This window comes from Gossypium arboreum, chromosome 5 (genome assembly GCF_025698485.1).
Source record: "Gossypium arboreum isolate Shixiya-1 chromosome 5, ASM2569848v2, whole genome shotgun sequence".
Lineage (NCBI taxonomy): Eukaryota > Viridiplantae > Streptophyta > Magnoliopsida > Malvales > Malvaceae > Gossypium > Gossypium arboreum.
The window spans coordinates 84936414-84953933 of record NC_069074.1 but is presented as its reverse complement, the minus strand read 5'-3'; the positions used below and the strand labels follow the sequence as shown (position 1 = coordinate 84953933).

The 17520-nt window shown below is 31.4% G+C and overlaps 2 protein-coding genes across 3 annotated transcripts; both read right to left on the bottom strand.

Moving 5' to 3' along the window:
- Window positions 1–5565: 5565 nt before the first annotated feature.
- Window positions 5566–8118, bottom strand: LOC108450197 (30S ribosomal protein S20, chloroplastic). The gene is made up of 3 exons (XM_017747713.2): window positions 7800–8118; window positions 7094–7266; window positions 5566–5925 (listed from the first exon to the last, which is right to left on the bottom strand). Exons 1-3 carry the CDS (start codon window positions 7957–7959, stop codon window positions 5692–5694), a joined length of 567 nt encoding a protein of 188 aa, XP_017603202.1. The 5' UTR covers window positions 7960–8118; the 3' UTR covers window positions 5566–5691.
- A 2024-nt stretch (window positions 8119–10142) lies between these two features.
- Window positions 10143–17205, bottom strand: LOC108453826 (uncharacterized). 2 transcript variants are annotated; one of them, XM_017752149.2, is made up of 16 exons: window positions 16928–17205; window positions 16601–16709; window positions 16160–16222; window positions 15713–15816; window positions 15010–15076; window positions 14822–14893; window positions 14277–14438; window positions 14112–14182; window positions 13902–13999; window positions 13404–13511; window positions 13034–13131; window positions 12206–12343; window positions 11946–11993; window positions 11068–11182; window positions 10684–10781; window positions 10143–10340 (listed from the first exon to the last, which is right to left on the bottom strand). In XM_017752149.2, exons 1-16 carry the CDS (start codon window positions 17062–17064, stop codon window positions 10254–10256), a joined length of 1575 nt encoding a protein of 524 aa, XP_017607638.1. In that variant the 5' UTR covers window positions 17065–17205; the 3' UTR covers window positions 10143–10253. The 2 variants fall into 2 exon arrangements, with proteins under 2 accessions (XP_017607638.1, XP_052884947.1); XM_053028987.1 differs by lacking the exon at window positions 12206–12343 and having other exon boundaries at window positions 16928–17201.
- Between the last annotated feature and the right edge of the window lie 315 nt (window positions 17206–17520).

Sequence of the window (17520 nt, the reverse complement as noted above, 5' to 3'; positions counted from 1 at the left end):
CGTATCTGCTTCTGGCTTTGTGCACTTAAAGTGACAATGTGCCCATGAGCTTTATCAATCCATTTCTTATTTATTTTTCTCTCATTTTCTGATAAAAGATTTTCCCTTTTTGATTTGAATATTGTAAAAATATTTTTTCATTTTTAAGATTTTCTCATAATTAGTTTATTTTCATTAAATCAAATTAATTAATAGACACATAATAAAAAATTTGTATTATCAGTAATTAAATTAAAATAATTGAGTGATAATATTAAATAGTTATTTTATTTATAAATTAATTAAATTAATAAAAATAAATATTAAATAAAATAATTTATCTTGATGGATCACTTTAAACTAATAGTTTATATTCTACAAAACTCTCATTAATTTGACTCTTTGACATTATAAAATAGGTCACTTTCGAGCCATCGACAAAAGCTTCACAAATTCAAAAGTTTAGAAATCTATAAATTCCTTAGAGAAAAGATTGTTCAAACTTGAAACTCTCTCCAAAATCTGAAGAAATTCTTAAAGAAATTTAAAAAAAAAAAGACGAAGAAATTTTGAAGAACAATACATCAATTCTGAAGAAAGTTGCTCTTTAATCATGTTAAACCGAAAGAAAGGAGGCTAAGCCCTTTTTTCTTTAAGATCAAGCTTAAGGGTGAGTGTTCAATTGAACCGAGTGAAAAAATTTTGATTTTATAGAGTTGACGATTCATATTTTATTATTCTAACTCGATTTGAAAATTTATTGGATCGTGTAAAGTGAAATGATTTCAAGTTGAGTCAAGTTATATCGAGTCAAATTTAATCGAATAAACTTTTTGAGTTGAAATTTAAAAAAAATTAAATTGGTTATACTAAAATATTGTTGATATTATGACTAAATTCCAATTTAAACAACATTAACACCATATTTTTAAGAACTCTTTTAACAATAAAAGAAGAGGAAAAAAAAGATAATTAGATGATAAACTTAATTTAAATTTCTCATTTTGGAAGTTTTTAAAAATATATAAATTAGAATTGTTATATAAATTTCAAGATTTTAATAATTTTTATTTTTGAATTTATATAATTTATAAAAAATTGAAAAATAATTATAAATATTTTGAAATTTTGAAGATTATTTTGAACTTTTTGGTTTTTAGGACCAATTTGCACATCTTGAAAACTATCAAGGACCCAAAGGACACTTACACCAATTTGTTATTTAAGTTGTAAAATTCAACTTAATTCAATTTTGAAAAATCAAATTACTTATTTGAGTACTAAAAAGAAAAACCAAATAACTCAATTCTATTATCTGAAAATTAAAAAAAATCAAAATTTTGAGTCGAATCGAGTTTTATTCACCCCTAATCAAGCTTAGAAGGCCCATGAAGCAAAATCATCCTTCCATCCAAGATCAAGTCTAAGCGACTTTTGGATCAAAGGTCTCCCCAATTCGGTTTGCACCAATACAAAAGAGATAAAGGTTATTTTCAAGATTAAGTCTAGACGATCTTTGAAGTAGGCTCAACTATCCAAGATCAAGTCTCAAAGACTCTTAGATCCAAACTATTAAATTATTTCTTGACTCATAAAACTGTCTTCTGATCAAAATACAATCTGATTGAGTTTTTGAGAGTTAGTGGAGAGAACAATCGAACATATACAATTAAAATCGAGTAATTGTAATTATTTCCGGAAATATTGTTCCGATAATTCACAATTTCCTTAATAATGAAGTTAGTTTATAAGAGGTATCCTAATTAAAAACTCCTTATTATATTCTTAATTACTTTAAGATAAACCCATTTACTTAATAAAATTTTATTTTATCTTATTACCACCGTTATATTATGTTAATGATTAATATGATTACTGTAAACTCAATTAGCCCTCAAAACATAAATGAGATGGAGAAGTGTGGACAAAGGTAGCCTTTGGCTTCAAAAGGCTTGAACGTCTTATGAAGATTGAATTTAATTTACTAACCAAGAGGCAGCAGAGGGGTTGAGGAGAAAATATAAATGTGGGGCTTGGGCGGATGGATAGTGGAGTGTTGGAGAGATGGTGGGTGGGAGCAAAATTGACAAATGGTCTGCTTAAGGTTGTGGCTTGCGACATGGATTACTTTCCGAAACGTTAGTCTATGGTAAAGTAAGAGCAGACATGGGTTTGAATGTTGGGTGGAGGTGGGTTTGGCGTTGTAAAAGTATTGCTTTGGTTGGTGTGCTCATGAGTAATGATGAGACGTCGTCATCTTACACTCATTTTTAACTGCCATTTATATGGGGGAGGCTGTGTAGACTGAGCGGGGGCGTAAAATGGAAAAATGTTTCCAAATAAAATTGTATATTGGATAAAAAATTAATTTAATTATTTAAAATTATAAAGATATAAATTATATTTTTACTATCGTACAAATTATAATATGATTTCGGCCATTAAATAAGTTTTTTGAATTCACTCGTGAGATTGAGACTTAGTTTGGATGAGCGGTGTGTTTATCTCCGATGAGGTTAAAATTAATAGTGGTGGTGAGATTAGTTACTTTAGTGATAAGATTGGATACTGTAGCAATGAGATTAGAAATAACGGTGGATATACGTTTGGATTCAAACGTAGCTGTAGCGGTGAGATGAGAATAAAAAATGACCATTATAGACATTAGATTACAATGTATTTATAATAAAATAAATAATTAAATTTATATTAATATTAAATAATATAACATAAAATTAAATTTTATTTTTATAAAATGATAATTAAAATATTAAAATCATATGCAATAAAAATTAAATATTTTTAAATTATATTAATAATAAATAATAAAACATATTTAAATTATTTTATATTAAATAATAATTAAAATTATATATTTATGATAATAAATTTATATATTTATTAAATTGTTGTATAAAAATTATATAATAATATCTAATAATATTTTACTTTCTATAAAACTCAAAAAAAAAAAAGAACAAGATTAATAAAGAAACCGAGCTCAGTTTTTTCTCCACTGGCACCTTTAGCTCCAGTGAAAATTGAGAGCAGCAGTGTGTTGAGAGTGCTCAATTGCATTGCACCTCAAATCTTCCAAAATAAGAAACCAGTGCAGTGAAAAGGAATATTCACCCAATATTCCATCGCACCATAGGTAAAATCCAATCCAAAGGAAGCCTGAGTCATGTTTTAAAGGGATTGACATGGATTGGTGTAGACTGACTTCCCATATTTTCCAGGCTCCACCAAATTGTTGAAAAAATTATAATTTATGGGAACTTTAAAGCATATTCTCAATAAGGTGTAGAGTTGAATTATAAAATTATGGTTTCATATTCCACTACATAAGACCTTTACAACGATATATCATATGCTCAAAATAGTTAAGTGATAAAAGAAAAATTGATGTTCAAAATAAATTACTTGTGAATATTTGTTGAAAAAAAGAAAGACTTAGATCTCACATTGGTTAAAAACCAAGTGTGAGATGTGTATATATATGAGAATCCACTTAAAAAGTGATTGAATGACTAAGCTTGGAATCTTACCTCGCGCGTAGGGGGATGTAGGTCCAAACCCGTTGAGGTGCACCTGTACGACGTGAGCGATGTGAAATGTCGGGCCCAAAATGGGCCTGCGGATATTTTAGCCCAACACGAAATTTATTTTTTCTCAACAAATATATACAAAATCTGATTTAAAAGAACATATATCCTGATTTTATTTAATTCTAATTAAATTGATTTAATTGCCCCTTTAAATGTAAATTTTGTCTTCTTATACATGGATATTTTCAAAATTCCTCCACCTTAAATGCCTATAAAAGGCTAAGACTTCATCAAAGTTTTTTGCTCAATCTCACTCTCTCACACAGATTATTTCTCTCCAAAATTCTTCTCTTTTTCTCTCCATATTTTCCAACGTTTTGGTGATAGAAAAAATGAATGGTTTGTTCATTGATCACTGTAGAGATGTTACTACTTCGATCATCGTGTTGTTTAATCCTAGGAGATATTTTACCAACATTTCTCTAAGTACTGTAGAAGCGACTGAATTTGTCCTAAGGAAACTGTATAAAACAAACTTCAACATCTAATTAAACCCGTTTCTTTTTTTTGATTTATGCTTTTTATTACTTTATTTATTAGTTTTTCATATCCAACAATTTAAATACAAATTATACAAATTATTTTATTATATATATAATTATTTATTTATTTTATTTATACGAATTATTTAATTTACTGCGTGAAGACTGCCAAGCAATGGTGATAACGAAATTACAATGGGATTTCGACCACCAAATCTATAACAATTATGGTTAAAATATGAATGAAAATGTAGATACATAATTTAATCTATAAAAATTCCATACTTTCATTAGAATTTATTACCTGATATTTCTTTTCCTATTTGATTTTAATTTTTTTAACATTCGAGAATAATTTATATTTTAAAATTTAATTGTAACGAGGCTTAGGGTTCAGTTAAATGGTAAAATTGAAGGTTAAATTTTTTTATCATACATTAAGTAAACTATGCATCTCATAATGTGTAAACTATATTCAAATCTATTATTATCTAAATTTTAATAAATTTTATTTTTTATACTAATTTATTTTAGTTTTAATTATTTGTGCTTGAAAACATAATTATCTGTCAATTGCACTGCAATAATAAAAAGAAATTAAAATTGGTTGATTCAATAGATTGACTAGAGAATTAATTTAGATTCAGAACCAAAAATTGATAAAAAAATGGTAAAAGATTAATTACTCAATTTGGGTCTTTTAAAATTTTGAAAATTTAAATTAATAAAGGTAAAATTGTACTTTGGTTTCCTCTAAAATGATAAAAAATGATTTAATCCTTTAAAATTATAAAAATATAGACTATTAAAATAGTAAATTACATTTTTACTATTATAAAATTATAATTTAATTTCTCCTGTAAACTGTTGTTTAAATCCGCTCCTGCTAGTAGATGCCTTGAGAAATAAAATAAAAACTCAAAAAAATGAAAAAACACACATGTCACACATCAACCATCCTCTTTTCTTTTTAGCATTTTATAAAATAGTTAAATTTGAAATTTAATCTTTATATTTTAATTTTAACATAATTTGCTCTCTATATTTTTATAATGTTATTAATTAATTCAAATAATTAATATTGTTAACTTTTCAATTAAAATGTTAAGTAGTTATATATAAATTGAAGGCAGATTTTTAAATCCTAAAAGTTCAAAGATTAAATTCTTGAAAATAAAAGTGAAAAGATTAAATACAAAGTGTAGTTCATGGTCGCTTGAATCAGATTGGATTTGCTGGGTATCAATCCATAAAGAGGTATCAAACCAGTTGACCAACGAATTGATATGATCAATTGAATCAAGCTAAAAACTGATTGAATCGGTTTTTTGTTTTTTATAATTTTTGATAATTTATTTAATAAAAATGTACAACCAATAGTCTGACTGGTTCCATCATCAATCCAGTTATGAAAGCCTAGCTTAAATATATTTTAATTTTCAAATTTTTACTCTATAATTTGAAACAAATAAATAATCAACCCACAAACATAGTAGTTTAATTAATAGTAATGATAATTATAATGAAAACTGTTCAATTTCATCCTTGGTGCAGAAGGTACAGTTTGGATTATCCTGCCTAAGACACAAACTCAAAAGGCTCAAAACGATGATATTTATCTTCTAGGCTGCATTTTCTGCTGGAACAGGGGCATACCATCCATGGTGGATCTCTACGGCCTTCTTTCTCCGAGCAAGCCGCGACTTTCTACGAGCTCCAGTGTTCCTATGCAGTGATCCCACCTTCACTGCTTTATCGATCACCGAATAAGCCTCGGCAATCAGCTTCTCAATCGGGAAGATTTCTTCAGCTGCTGCATCAGGCTTCTTCCTCAGCACATCCAGTGCCTCCAAAACCTTGGCGAAAAAACAAAACCAGAAAAGCCATTAGACACTTCATGGAACATTATAAATATTGAACCATCTAATCCGAACCCAATGCTTAGCCCGCTGGTTCTTGCAACCACCTTATGAGGCGGTATCTAGCAGATTTGGGGTTTGATCTCAGCATATGCAGCTTTCGTTATAACAAAAGGAAGATTTAATCAGAACTTGCCTGCGCTGCTTACTCGGGCGACTTTATTGCACTGTGCATTATACCTTTGAAGTAACAGAAGATGTAAAGGCACAGAAAGGAACAGAAGTGCAGAAAAGGCAAAAATCAGAAATCTTCATGGAACATTATGAATATTGAAGCATCTAATCCGAGCCCACGGCTTAGCCCGCTGGTTCTTGCAACCACCTTTATGAGGCGGTATCTAGCAGATTTGGGATTTGATCTCAGCATATGCAGCTTTCGTTATAACAAAAGAAAGATTTAACCAGAACTTGTCTGAGTTGCTTACTCGGGCGACTTTATTGCACTGTGCATTATACCCTTGAAGTAACAGAAGATGTAAAGGCACAGAAAGAAACAGAAGTGCAGAAAAGGCAAAAAATCAGAAATCGAGTCTTTTCCCTGGTAATTGGCGGATGAGATAGGGGTTTGGGATTGGAAGTATAATCTGTGTCCGGTACCAGAGTTAGATTCATATTTTCCCGCGAATCTTTCCCGGCAAAATAGAAAATATAAAAGAACTCCAAAGGCTCCCACATGTGGCCCTAAACTGTACCATCTACTAATGAGAATAATTGGCAAACCAAAGACTTTGGACTCGAGATGAGTGATAACCACTCAACGTCACCGCATTATGCATATGCTTCATTGACGTATAACCAAATCATCCAGCAAGTATAGTAACTCAATTGAAAAGATATACAAAAACCAAAAAACCATTATGATTATGCTAATATGTTATGCAAATGGTGGACCTTGCAGAATGCTTTCATACGAATCTTGTCAAATGACGAGGCATATTGGGATTCAAATAGTAGCTTACGTACTGGCTCTTGTGTGAGAACAACTGAGAGTACTCTAGGACACATAAAAGTCCAAAATTCAACATTTCTAGAATCCTATGAACAGAATTGAGTCTATAACCATTGGTAAAAAAAAATCAAAGTAGTAAATTGGAAAGGTTAATACCTTCTTCATTCGGGTTTTGACTTCGGATTTCTTCGCTTTGTGGTAAACCCGCCTTTTCTCGGCTTGTCTAGCCCTCTTAGCAGCTGAATCAGCCTTCTTCTTTGGTGCAACCTCACAAACAACAACAGAACGATGAAATGGTTTTGGAGTCACTGTACTAAAAGACAGATTCCCTGAAAAAAAAACACCAAACAAATCAAAATTCATCATCAATTTTCACAAAAAGGAAAATTATTTTATGGAAGCAGTTCATAACTAAAATGTTGACTATTCACTAAGAGAAAAAGGGGAATTAAACTACATAAAACAAATAGCTAAAAAATACTAAATTCCCAAAAAGCTCAATTAAATTGCCAAGAAATGTACAGTATGAAACAAGTGAAGGACTACAATAGGCAAATCGAAAATGCTGATAATATACTCAGAATCAAATACTTAACCAAAATTCAACTTTCCCCAGGAATTTCTTGCCAACCAAACATTGAATTCATCCGAGAAAAAACAAAAATGTGGGGCAATGAAATCATATAAAAACCACCATAAAACTAGCAGTAGCAAAGGGTTCATTTTTCTCCTAAAATTATAATGACCCGTCAACTGAAACTTAAAATAATAAGAATTTCACTACAATTTAACAGAAAGAGAAATGGGTATTGCATAAAAAATGATAATATGAGGGGAAAAAAAGGATAAAAAAACACCATACCTTTGGAGAAGAGATTGTGAGAGAGGTTACTGGAGAAACTGAGAGTCTTGAAAGCATAAGAAGAAGAAGAGTTGATATTGGTTTTAAGTGAAAGGGAATTGAGCTTAGATTGAAGAGAGAAGCATGAAGAAGACAAGCAACAGTTAAGTGCAGTCGCCATTTTTGCTTTCTCAGTTTCTTCCCCTTCCTATATATTATCTAAACAAATGAAATTTGAGCTATATGTTATGGTTTTTTTATTTATTGTCTTCAGCCTTTTTGCTTATCCGATATATCCATAGCCAGAACAGAGGGCATAGGCGTAAAGCTTGAGTGGATTTTTTTATAATTCCTATTTTACCCCCATTCTTTCTAAGTACTCACCCAAGAGAAAATCTTATTTACTTCAAAATAAAAAATAAAACAATTAAAAACTGTAATGTTATTTACTTCTAAATAAATAACAAAAAAATTAAATTAAATTCGAGATGGGGTGACGAGGAGTCGAGTCTTTTATTAAATTTCAAATTTGGGACGGAATTTTTTTCTTAAGAGTTGAGGTTAGGTTAGGGTGGTTAAGCTTCAGGTTAGAGTCAAGGAATGCAAAAATCAATCCGGCCCCCTTTGCCATCTCTAATATTATTATTTAAAGTGTTGATTGAATTGGTGTTATTTTCAAGGGTAAACTACACCATTAGTTACGAAACTATTGGTAAGTCTTTATTTTTGCCATTTAACTAAACAAAGTTATAATTCGGTCACTGAGAGGTTTTCGTTTAAATCACTAAACTATTCAAAAAAAAATTATTTAAGTCATTGGCCTGTTAAGGTTTTTTTTTTTTTTTAAAGTTTCATCAACGAGCTCCAAGTAACAATTCAACGATTGGTACGATGAATCATTACCAATTGACGAATAAAAATTCAACGATTGCTACGATGGACCATTACCTATTGACGAGTAAAAAAACATATCTTAGATCCAAGATGATTTGGTAAACAATGTAGAAGATCGAAGATCATATTTCCAAATTTGGTTCTCAGATTCGTTATGTTTAAAGTTGTTTCATGAAAAAAACTAAATTGTAAAGATAAGGGGAAAGCGAACTTTTGATTGATAAGTAGTGCAAATAGAGAAAACCATATAACATAAATTTTCACCCCCCAATGGCAAATGAATACTTCTGAATAATTTAGTGGCTCAATTGTAACTTTTTTTTAGTTAAATGACCAAAACAAAAATTTACCTATAATTTAGTGACTAATAGTGTATTTTTCTTATTTCTAATTGAGACCCAACCTAGTGAAATTACCAAATGCATAATATTTTAAAAATCATCAAATATAATTTTATTAGCAGTTTTGTCTTTTACATATAATTCAAAAAAATTTAAAATATGCCATAATTCCATGTTAAGAACAGAAATTTAGTCTTTGTACTTTAATTTTAAGAATTTAGTCATTTATTTTTCAAAAAATTAAATTTCTATTCATTACACCGTTATTTTTAATTTTCAAAATGTCACATTAATAAGTATAACAAAAAATTAATCATATCAGTATTAACAACTAAACCTAAATTTTAAAATATAAAAAATAAAAAGACTATATTCCTAAAAATAAAAATACAATAACTAAATTCCAACTTATAAAGTAGAAGGACCAACAGCATACTTTAAGAAAGATATATGAACAGAGCTCAAAACTTCAAAATATTCATTCCATCCATTTTAACATTTCAATCAAAAACTATATTTAATTTCATTATCAATTTAATATAGATTTGTTACCTAAAATTTTTCATCCGCTAATTTACTAATCATAATTTAATTAATGCAAGAATCCAATTTTAACTAATTTTACATCAAATCAAAAGAAATCAAACTTTTAATCAAATTTAAACTTCATATCAAAAGATTAAAATTCATATAAAAACCCTTCCATTAAAAAAATTAATATTTGATAGTTAGATATCCACAGGTAATTTTAAAATATATTTTAAATATTTTACTATAAATTTTAAAAATTATAAGTATATAAAATAAATTCCAAAATTTATGCAATATAAATACACAAATCTTTTGGTTCAAAAACATAACACACAAACTTTAATTTAATATGAAAATAAGAAAACAATTTTGATTCAATTAATAAATATATTTAATAATATAATCATGTAAAAAATGCAACATTGATGAAGTCTGTAACTTATAATATTAGTGTTTAGATTATAAGGATACCAGTTCGAAAAAGAAAATCTATAACCTGTTACTTTGTGGGGGAAACCAAAACATATGAAAAATGGCCTTTGTTGCCATTCCCATATTTAGACATTTCAGTGCAAGATCAAAAATATGAACTATGAAGTTGAAACAACGGTCATTTGGCATTTAACATTTACATATCGGTTATGTAAACACACAAACATGTCAAATATAAACATCCTCCCATATTGTATCTAATTAGCTTCCCAAAAACCTAAAATCTTTCAGCTGTCATTACTACTGGAGTTGCTTCAGTATGTTTTCTTACCAGATATGGACCCCTCTGAACAGCTTCTTGCAACTGCATTCCAAAAATAGCCATGAATCATCATACTTGCCATATACAATGACAAACAGAGTTTGCAAACTGCAGATCAGAGTGATGTAATCTTATGTTACTTGGATACAGGTCCTTGATGGGACTCATCCAAATATGTGACCTTTGACACAGGTGTCAGACACGGTACTTCAAGTCGGAGCAACATAGATTACATCTATGGATGTTATGAAAAGGGTATAAATTACAGTTACCAAATCACATGCTCGGTATGAATTTGAGATCTCTTTTGAGACCACCATGGAATTCACATCATGCCCAAAATGTGGAATAAAAGAGGCAGGAAGCATATTAGTTTATAACTAACCTTCCCAGCTATGCCAGAGAGTGCAGGGTCGCTGACGAGTTTACTTGACATGAATGACTTGTGGATTGCCTTGCAACAGTTGTATCTAGCCTCCATAGCTAACAGCACAGAAATAATTGTAAAGTGTAACTTTGACAAGACGATCATACAACATAAGAGAAAAAGGAAACATGGGAGTCTGATTCCTTTTAGTGCTCAAAAGATTAGACAAGAAATAGCCAAAGATGATTTCATGTGTATAAGGGAGCTACGGTTGTTCCAAAGAATGGAGACATTTCGATTTGGAAAAGAAAGGAGGTGATGTATTACGATGTTGAAAGCACGAGGTGATGTATTACGATGTTGAAAGCAGGAGGTGATGTATTACAATGTTGAAAGCAATACCTATTTTTGTAGTTTCGGCAGTTGGATCAGTCACTATGTTTATTATCTCCAGTTTTGAGCAAATCTCCATCAGGCACCATAATCGAGCTACTAACCCTGTTATTACTCTGTACCCCTGATATCAGCAAGAATGATACAATGTTAATTTCTTGACGTATGGTCATTTAGAAAAACATGTGCACCAAAACAAAGCATGACATTGGTGGGGGAACAAATACAAACAGCTTCAAAGGTCAAAGCTCTTCTATTTCATCTTATGCTGCAACCACAACAGGTAAATCCAGGTGTATTCTTGTTCTTCAGTTCATTGGACTTAAGAATCTGGTTGCCCTTAACAGGAAGTTATTTTATTTTCATTTCTTAGATAAGTAAACGGTTAGCAATTAAAAGTTCTTCCCTTGAATCTAGAGAAATTACTACGGAATGACTCCTAGAGGTAAGGTCAAAACAATTTAAACTATAACATAGGGGCTCAAAATCTTCTCTTTCTTTCTTTTTTTTTTTTTTTTTGGGTTTTCTGGGGTTGGGGAGGGGCGTAAATATTGTAATACAAGTCAAAAGTTCCATTTTCTCATCTTGGCAGCAAACAAAGTAGTGTTAACAGCAGAGTCTATGTTATACATCCGCTAGTGCTCTTCAAAGTTCATAATAAAAACCATTTTTACAAAGTAAATAGCGTCAAATTCTGACCAATATCCTGGTAAAATACCTATTACAAACAAGGAATATGGGAAGTAGGTAAGCCCCAGAATCTAAAGCTTTGCTAGTAGGAAAAAGCTTAAATAGGAACCTCTGAAACTTAACTGGTTTCTATCATAAACGTAAACCCAATGTGTCAAAAAAAAAATATAGATTGATTGTCAAGAAGAAACACTCACAGCCAGACGAAATTCTGCAGCCTGTTGAAGAACTGATAGCAAAAGACCCTGCCAATCGTGCAAAAGACATTAATGAACATTTTTTAAAGGAAAATATCGGAGAAGATGCAATGCATATGAGTTCAAGAATGTACTTGGGATTGACATGATAACCTTTTTCCCTTTGCTTACTATATACTTTCCAAATCATTTAAAGGATGACATTAAACAACATCCTTCAAGATAAAGAAGGATAGCATATTTCTTTTAGAATTGCTTACAGATGGTGTCAGCTTCGAACTTTCTGATGCTACTTCATAGACCAGACGTCGAAGACTTTCTTCTGCATCACCATTTAATATTAAACCATCCTCAGGTCGGTTTTCTCCCAGAATGTTCCCCAAAGCATGCAATGCAGCCTAAATTGCAATATGAAAACCCATCAGCAGTCAGAATACTAAAGTGAAAAAGCAATCTGATAGTTGTGCAGAATATGCTCTGGCAAAGATCAACTTCAAGACATATTTTGCCAGTTCAGACAATGTCATAATAGAAGTTACATCAGATTCCCAAGCAGCCAGGTGAAAACTACTATTTCCTGTGAACTACATGGACTCTTTAAACATTAGGGTGAAACTTTTTTAAAGCTCAAAGAAAAACCAATATATGTATGGAAGGTGAACAAAGTTGATGCTTAAGAAACCACAGGAAAGCTAACAGGCTAATCTCCACTGAAAATACAACTGAAACATATAAATCCTTATTCACATATGTATTCTCTAATATGAACCTCCAAGCACATAGAAAAATGGCCATACTTGCTGATGGGTTAATCAAAGTAGATAGTTTAAGATAACATTAGTGGAAGGCTATTTATGAACAAATAGGTAATGATTTAACCCAGTCATGAGTCGGATCATTTAAGAATCACTGAGATATCATATTTCAACATAACAGAGAAACACATGCATAGTTGTATTTATGCTGTGATTTTGATTCTTAATCGACTTAGTCAAAGAGTCTCCGAAGTATGTAATGCATTATGAACAGTGAAGAATATCAGGCAAAATGAGAACAGATAAAAAAGCAAATGAATATTACATGCTTACCAACTGTTTACCACCTCCTTGCCGATCAAATGCAGCATGAACAATATGCCTTGCAGCAGGAGGAAAACTTGTCAGCAGCAACACAGCTCCTTGGATTGCTAAAAGCATCAGAAAATAGGAGGAAAAAATCAGGCATAAAAAGTAATCGTTTTAGGATTATTAACATAATGTATAATCTCTTAATCTACTACCCATCTCGGGTTTTTCTGGGAGTACCTGAGTCTGAAACATGTTTGGACATAGGTATTGGGGTATGACCCCCCAAATGTATGAAAAAAATTGAAACAACTAAAAGTTATCATATTGGATAAATACCCATATTTGACACTCACACTTGAGTCCGAGAGATATAGGCCTAAAAATTACTTACATGATCCTATTCCACCAAGAGCTTCAAGTGCAGATTCACGTTCATCGGTATCTTGACTATCCAACAGCCCAAGTCTCACATCAATGGCTGAAATCAAACTTTTGGCACCTGAATATAGAAGAAATGAGGGGAGCTCAAAACATATATACCTATATGCATAAAATATTCAGGAAAATGAGTAAAGAATAAAGATTATGTCCTTCATGATAGTAACCAAATTTCAAATTTCCAGGATTTTTTTAGTTGGTTATCGCTTTTTCTCGTCCTAGCACTGTGCAATAGGGAAACCCACAGTTGGGTACAAGGTGCAAAGAGAATATTGCCACAGCATCCAGAACAAAGAAAGACCCAAGTAAAATTATAACAACAATAAAATCATAACAAGAGTTACATTTTCAGTCTTTTATGCTTCCATGGATCCTTAATTCTAAGTAAAATTAAAGTAAGTGACAGTCTCTTCAATGAATGAATTTCAGAAATGAGAGGCATAACCCTTACTTGGTTCATCAACAAACATGTATATGTTCTCCTTGGATAAAAGCCTTCCACTTATCATCAATGCTCTTGATCGTAGAATTGATTCCATCGATGAGTTGCTATAAGGTAAATAAAGGGGATTACAATATAAACAATGAAAAACTGGTTGTAAAAAAAGTAACAATAGTTTTATAAAATAAAAATATATATAATTAATCCTCATATAAGTACCTGATTATAGAATGAAGTAATTGAAAGGTGGTCCTTGCCAAGAACTGTGCACCATGCTGGACTTCAGTCAACTGCATAACTGTCTAGTCAATATTCCATTCAAAATGCACATAAAAAGTTTAATAATTAAAGATATGCGTTCTGGGCCAGGGTTAAATGAATAACCTCATACAAGAGCTCTAAAGCACTTAGGGTTACAAGGGTGTCATTTGAATTCTTGATCTCGGTCTCCAATAAACTGAGCAGATTTGAATTATATATTACAGATGCTATGGAGCTGGAAATAGAGAATAACTTCACTATCAATGATAAAACACGGACACGCCCCTGAAAAAGGATTTACAGTTAAGACGGGAATCCAACTATAAGAAAATTTCCAGTGCATATGCATAAACTACATAAATGTCAAAATTTGGAACTGGTGCTTAGCTGGGGTTTTAAATTTCATGCCATTGCAGACATCTAAAAATGATAAAATTAAATAGACATTAGCAAAGACTATCTTTTCTCTAAAAAAAACAGAATTCCAGGCATTTTTTGTGATGCTGACTGCTAAAGAAGCTAGAATTCAAGTAAAAGAATTGTATAAGCAGCTGACAGTCTTTCAAATATATGCCCGTAAATATAAGAAGAAGATTATGAAACAAAGGGAACACAGATGAGACCAGTAATAGAAAAGGTCAAAGAGCACACAAGAAAAAATATCATACCAGCGAGGAACATCGAGATGCTACGTTCCCAAGGTGTGTAGCTTCATTGAAATTAGATGGGAAGATAATGCCCTCCATAAAATTTCACAAAAACCGAATTGTGATTTCAGTAAACTGAATCTATAATGGAACAATGCATTAAAAAGATTAAACCTTAGAGAACAAGTGATCTAAGGCCAAGTCCTCACCATGGCTTCAGGAAACTGAGCTAAATTCTTGATAGCATCAATCGCAGCAGTTGCAACTTGTTCATCACTGCATGTGAGTAATGCATAAGGAGAAATTTCAAACAACTTTCATAACCTTTATTATCAGTGAGTATGCTCTTCAAACTACTTCAAATAATTGCCATCTCTAAGAAGCAGTGCCAAAATATCTCCAGTACTACAATACAATTGAGGCAAAAGAAAGCGGTGTGGTTACCATATTCATCACAGTATCCCCTAAACTCACACATTTAAATTTATCCTACATTTTCCCCATTACACCCTTGAAATCCTCTATAATTTTCCGTACACCTCTTTAAAACATGCCAGATTAGAGAGCCAAAAAGAAGATTAGCAGAAACAGTCCAAGAACCTTACCACACCATTTATGATTACCAATTCATCAAAATTAATTAAAATTTTCAGAAAAGAAGCCTGGATGACAAATATAAAGCTTATTGACTTCCAACCCAAAAAAAGGATGAACAAAGTTTTTGTAACTGTAAGCTATGACAGCTCATATGATCAATGGCATCACAAATTCCAAGTAAAATGAACCCAAAAAACTTCACATGCACAAAACAAAAAGGATAAGAGAGAATATGACAAATTTTACTGCAAATACGAAGCTAAACCATGAACAATGAAGGTATAGGTTTCAAGGCTCGGTGTTATAGGTTCTTACCCATTTACCAGACAGTCCAGTAAGAGTGGATAAATATCACAGTCAATAATCAGCTTTATGGCGTATATAGATTTGTCATCAAAGTTCTTTAAAAAGGATGAAACCTGGATGAAGTTATCAACATTTAGAAAAAAAAAAAAAAACAAGTTAATTTACAATGGTATATTAATTTTGTCTTAATTTAAGCACATTCGATCATGCTTTGCTCATAAATTCTGTGGCCATATAACATTGTAAATCTCAATAACTGTCAGTCCGATCCATCCCAAAAAGAGATATCTTGAAAGGGATCTGGAATAAACAGTTGTGGCAAACACTTGGATAAAACCTTTTAGAGATTTAACTCTTACGACAGCTACGAGGAAATCTTTGACATTAGAATTAAACTTAGTAAGTGCAAAAATTACAAAAGAAATAATTGAAGAATGTTTAGAATTGTACACATACCGTTTTGCACGATAAACAACGAACAATTTGAGAATCTGCCTTGAGGCCAACTTGAACAAAAGTCTAAAAAGCAGAAGATGTAGCTTCAAATTTCGTAATAAATTCACAAGCCTATATAAATGAGGACATTATAAATTCCGAAGTCCAAACTGTTAAAAATGCTACTTTAGACTAACTTATTCAAGATCTTAAAACACGTCAAAAACTGTGTCCATTCTGGAACATTTGAAACCCAAAACATAACTATCAAGGAATTAATAATCACTAGCAACTCAAGCCTATACTCGAAACATCAAAATGTTTTTGTAATGCTAATATTATCTGAAGATTCCCATTCCCACAGGTCATCCAAACAATATATATTACATTTGAAGCTAATCAACTGTTTTTCCTTTACAAGTGAAAAACAAGCAATTAATTTAGTGAAGACCAAACGCATACCATGTATTGTGGAATGAGTGAGGCGCCATACTTGGTCTTAAACACTCTCTCCAAACAAGCAACCAGAGTATTTTCCAGGCCAGGCACATCGGATTTAGTCTGCAAAGCACTGCAAGAGGGCTAGTCCATTATTTTAAGTCAAAACTGAAAACCCTAAAACAAATCCCCCACAAAAAGTGGTTCCTTTCAGCATCAAAGCAACAAAGTTATATGATTGCAATTACATAACAAATACCCAGTAAAGAAATTCCTAGAAATACCCAAATTAATAAAGAGATAAAAAAGAGCATAAAAGAAATTTTAAGTGGAAGTAAAAAAAAGGAGTGCCTGATGATGACAGGGAGAGGGAAACGGTCGAGAAAATCTTTGACAGCGGCGTCGTTGAGAGAACCGGGGTGGTGAGCGAAATCAGAAGCTGACTCGAGCAACTGAGTAGGATCGTCGAGCGAGAATTCTTCATCCATGGTTGTGGATTGTTTGGAGTGTGAGTGAAGCGGCGAAGAAAGAAGATTTTGAGAGCCAAAGTTAGCGCGGCTGAAACGTCAGTGAAAGAAAGGAATTTGCGTAATGACGCGTGCACAAAAATGAAGTTAAAAGGAGAATGTACCATTGAAGCCTCTGCACGTGATGAATTGTTGTTAACAGCATAATTGTGTGTGTAAGTGTAAACTTGGAATTGACTTCTACTAATGCTGAAATTTAAAATTGAAAATGCTGATGTGGCATAGAAAATAAATGCAGAATGATGTGGCGTTACTATTTCGTATATAATCATTTACTTATTTTAACTTTACTTTTGTTTACTTTTATTTATTTTACTTTCAATCAATGATTCTCTAGTAATGATATTAGAGTTACTTTTGTTGATTTTGTATTCTTCCTAATAATTTTTCACTTTTAAAGTATGAGATTTATGATTA

Excerpts from the sequence above, each read along its gene's own strand:
- LOC108450197 (XM_017747713.2), bottom strand. The coding sequence starts at position 7,959 with ATGGCGACTGCACTTAACTGTTGCTTGTCTTCTTCATGCTTCTCTCTT. Across the intron at positions 7,267-7,799 it reads TCACAATCTCTTCTCCAAAG|GGAATCTGTCTTTTAGTACA; the intron begins GTATGGTGTTTT and ends TTTTTTTTTCAG. Across the intron at positions 5,926-7,093 it reads TCAAAACCCGAATGAAGAAG|GTTTTGGAGGCACTGGATGT; the intron begins GTATTAACCTTT and ends TTTTTCGCCAAG.
- LOC108453826 (XM_017752149.2), bottom strand. The coding sequence starts at position 17,064 with ATGGATGAAGAATTCTCGCTCGACGATCCTACTCAGTTGCTCGAGTCA. Across the intron at positions 16,223-16,600 it reads CACTCATTCCACAATACATG|ACTTTTGTTCAAGTTGGCCT; the intron begins GTATGCGTTTGG and ends TCTGCTTTTTAG. Across the intron at positions 14,439-14,821 it reads CATCTCGATGTTCCTCGCTG|GGGCGTGTCCGTGTTTTATC; the intron begins GTATGATATTTT and ends ATCCTTTTTCAG.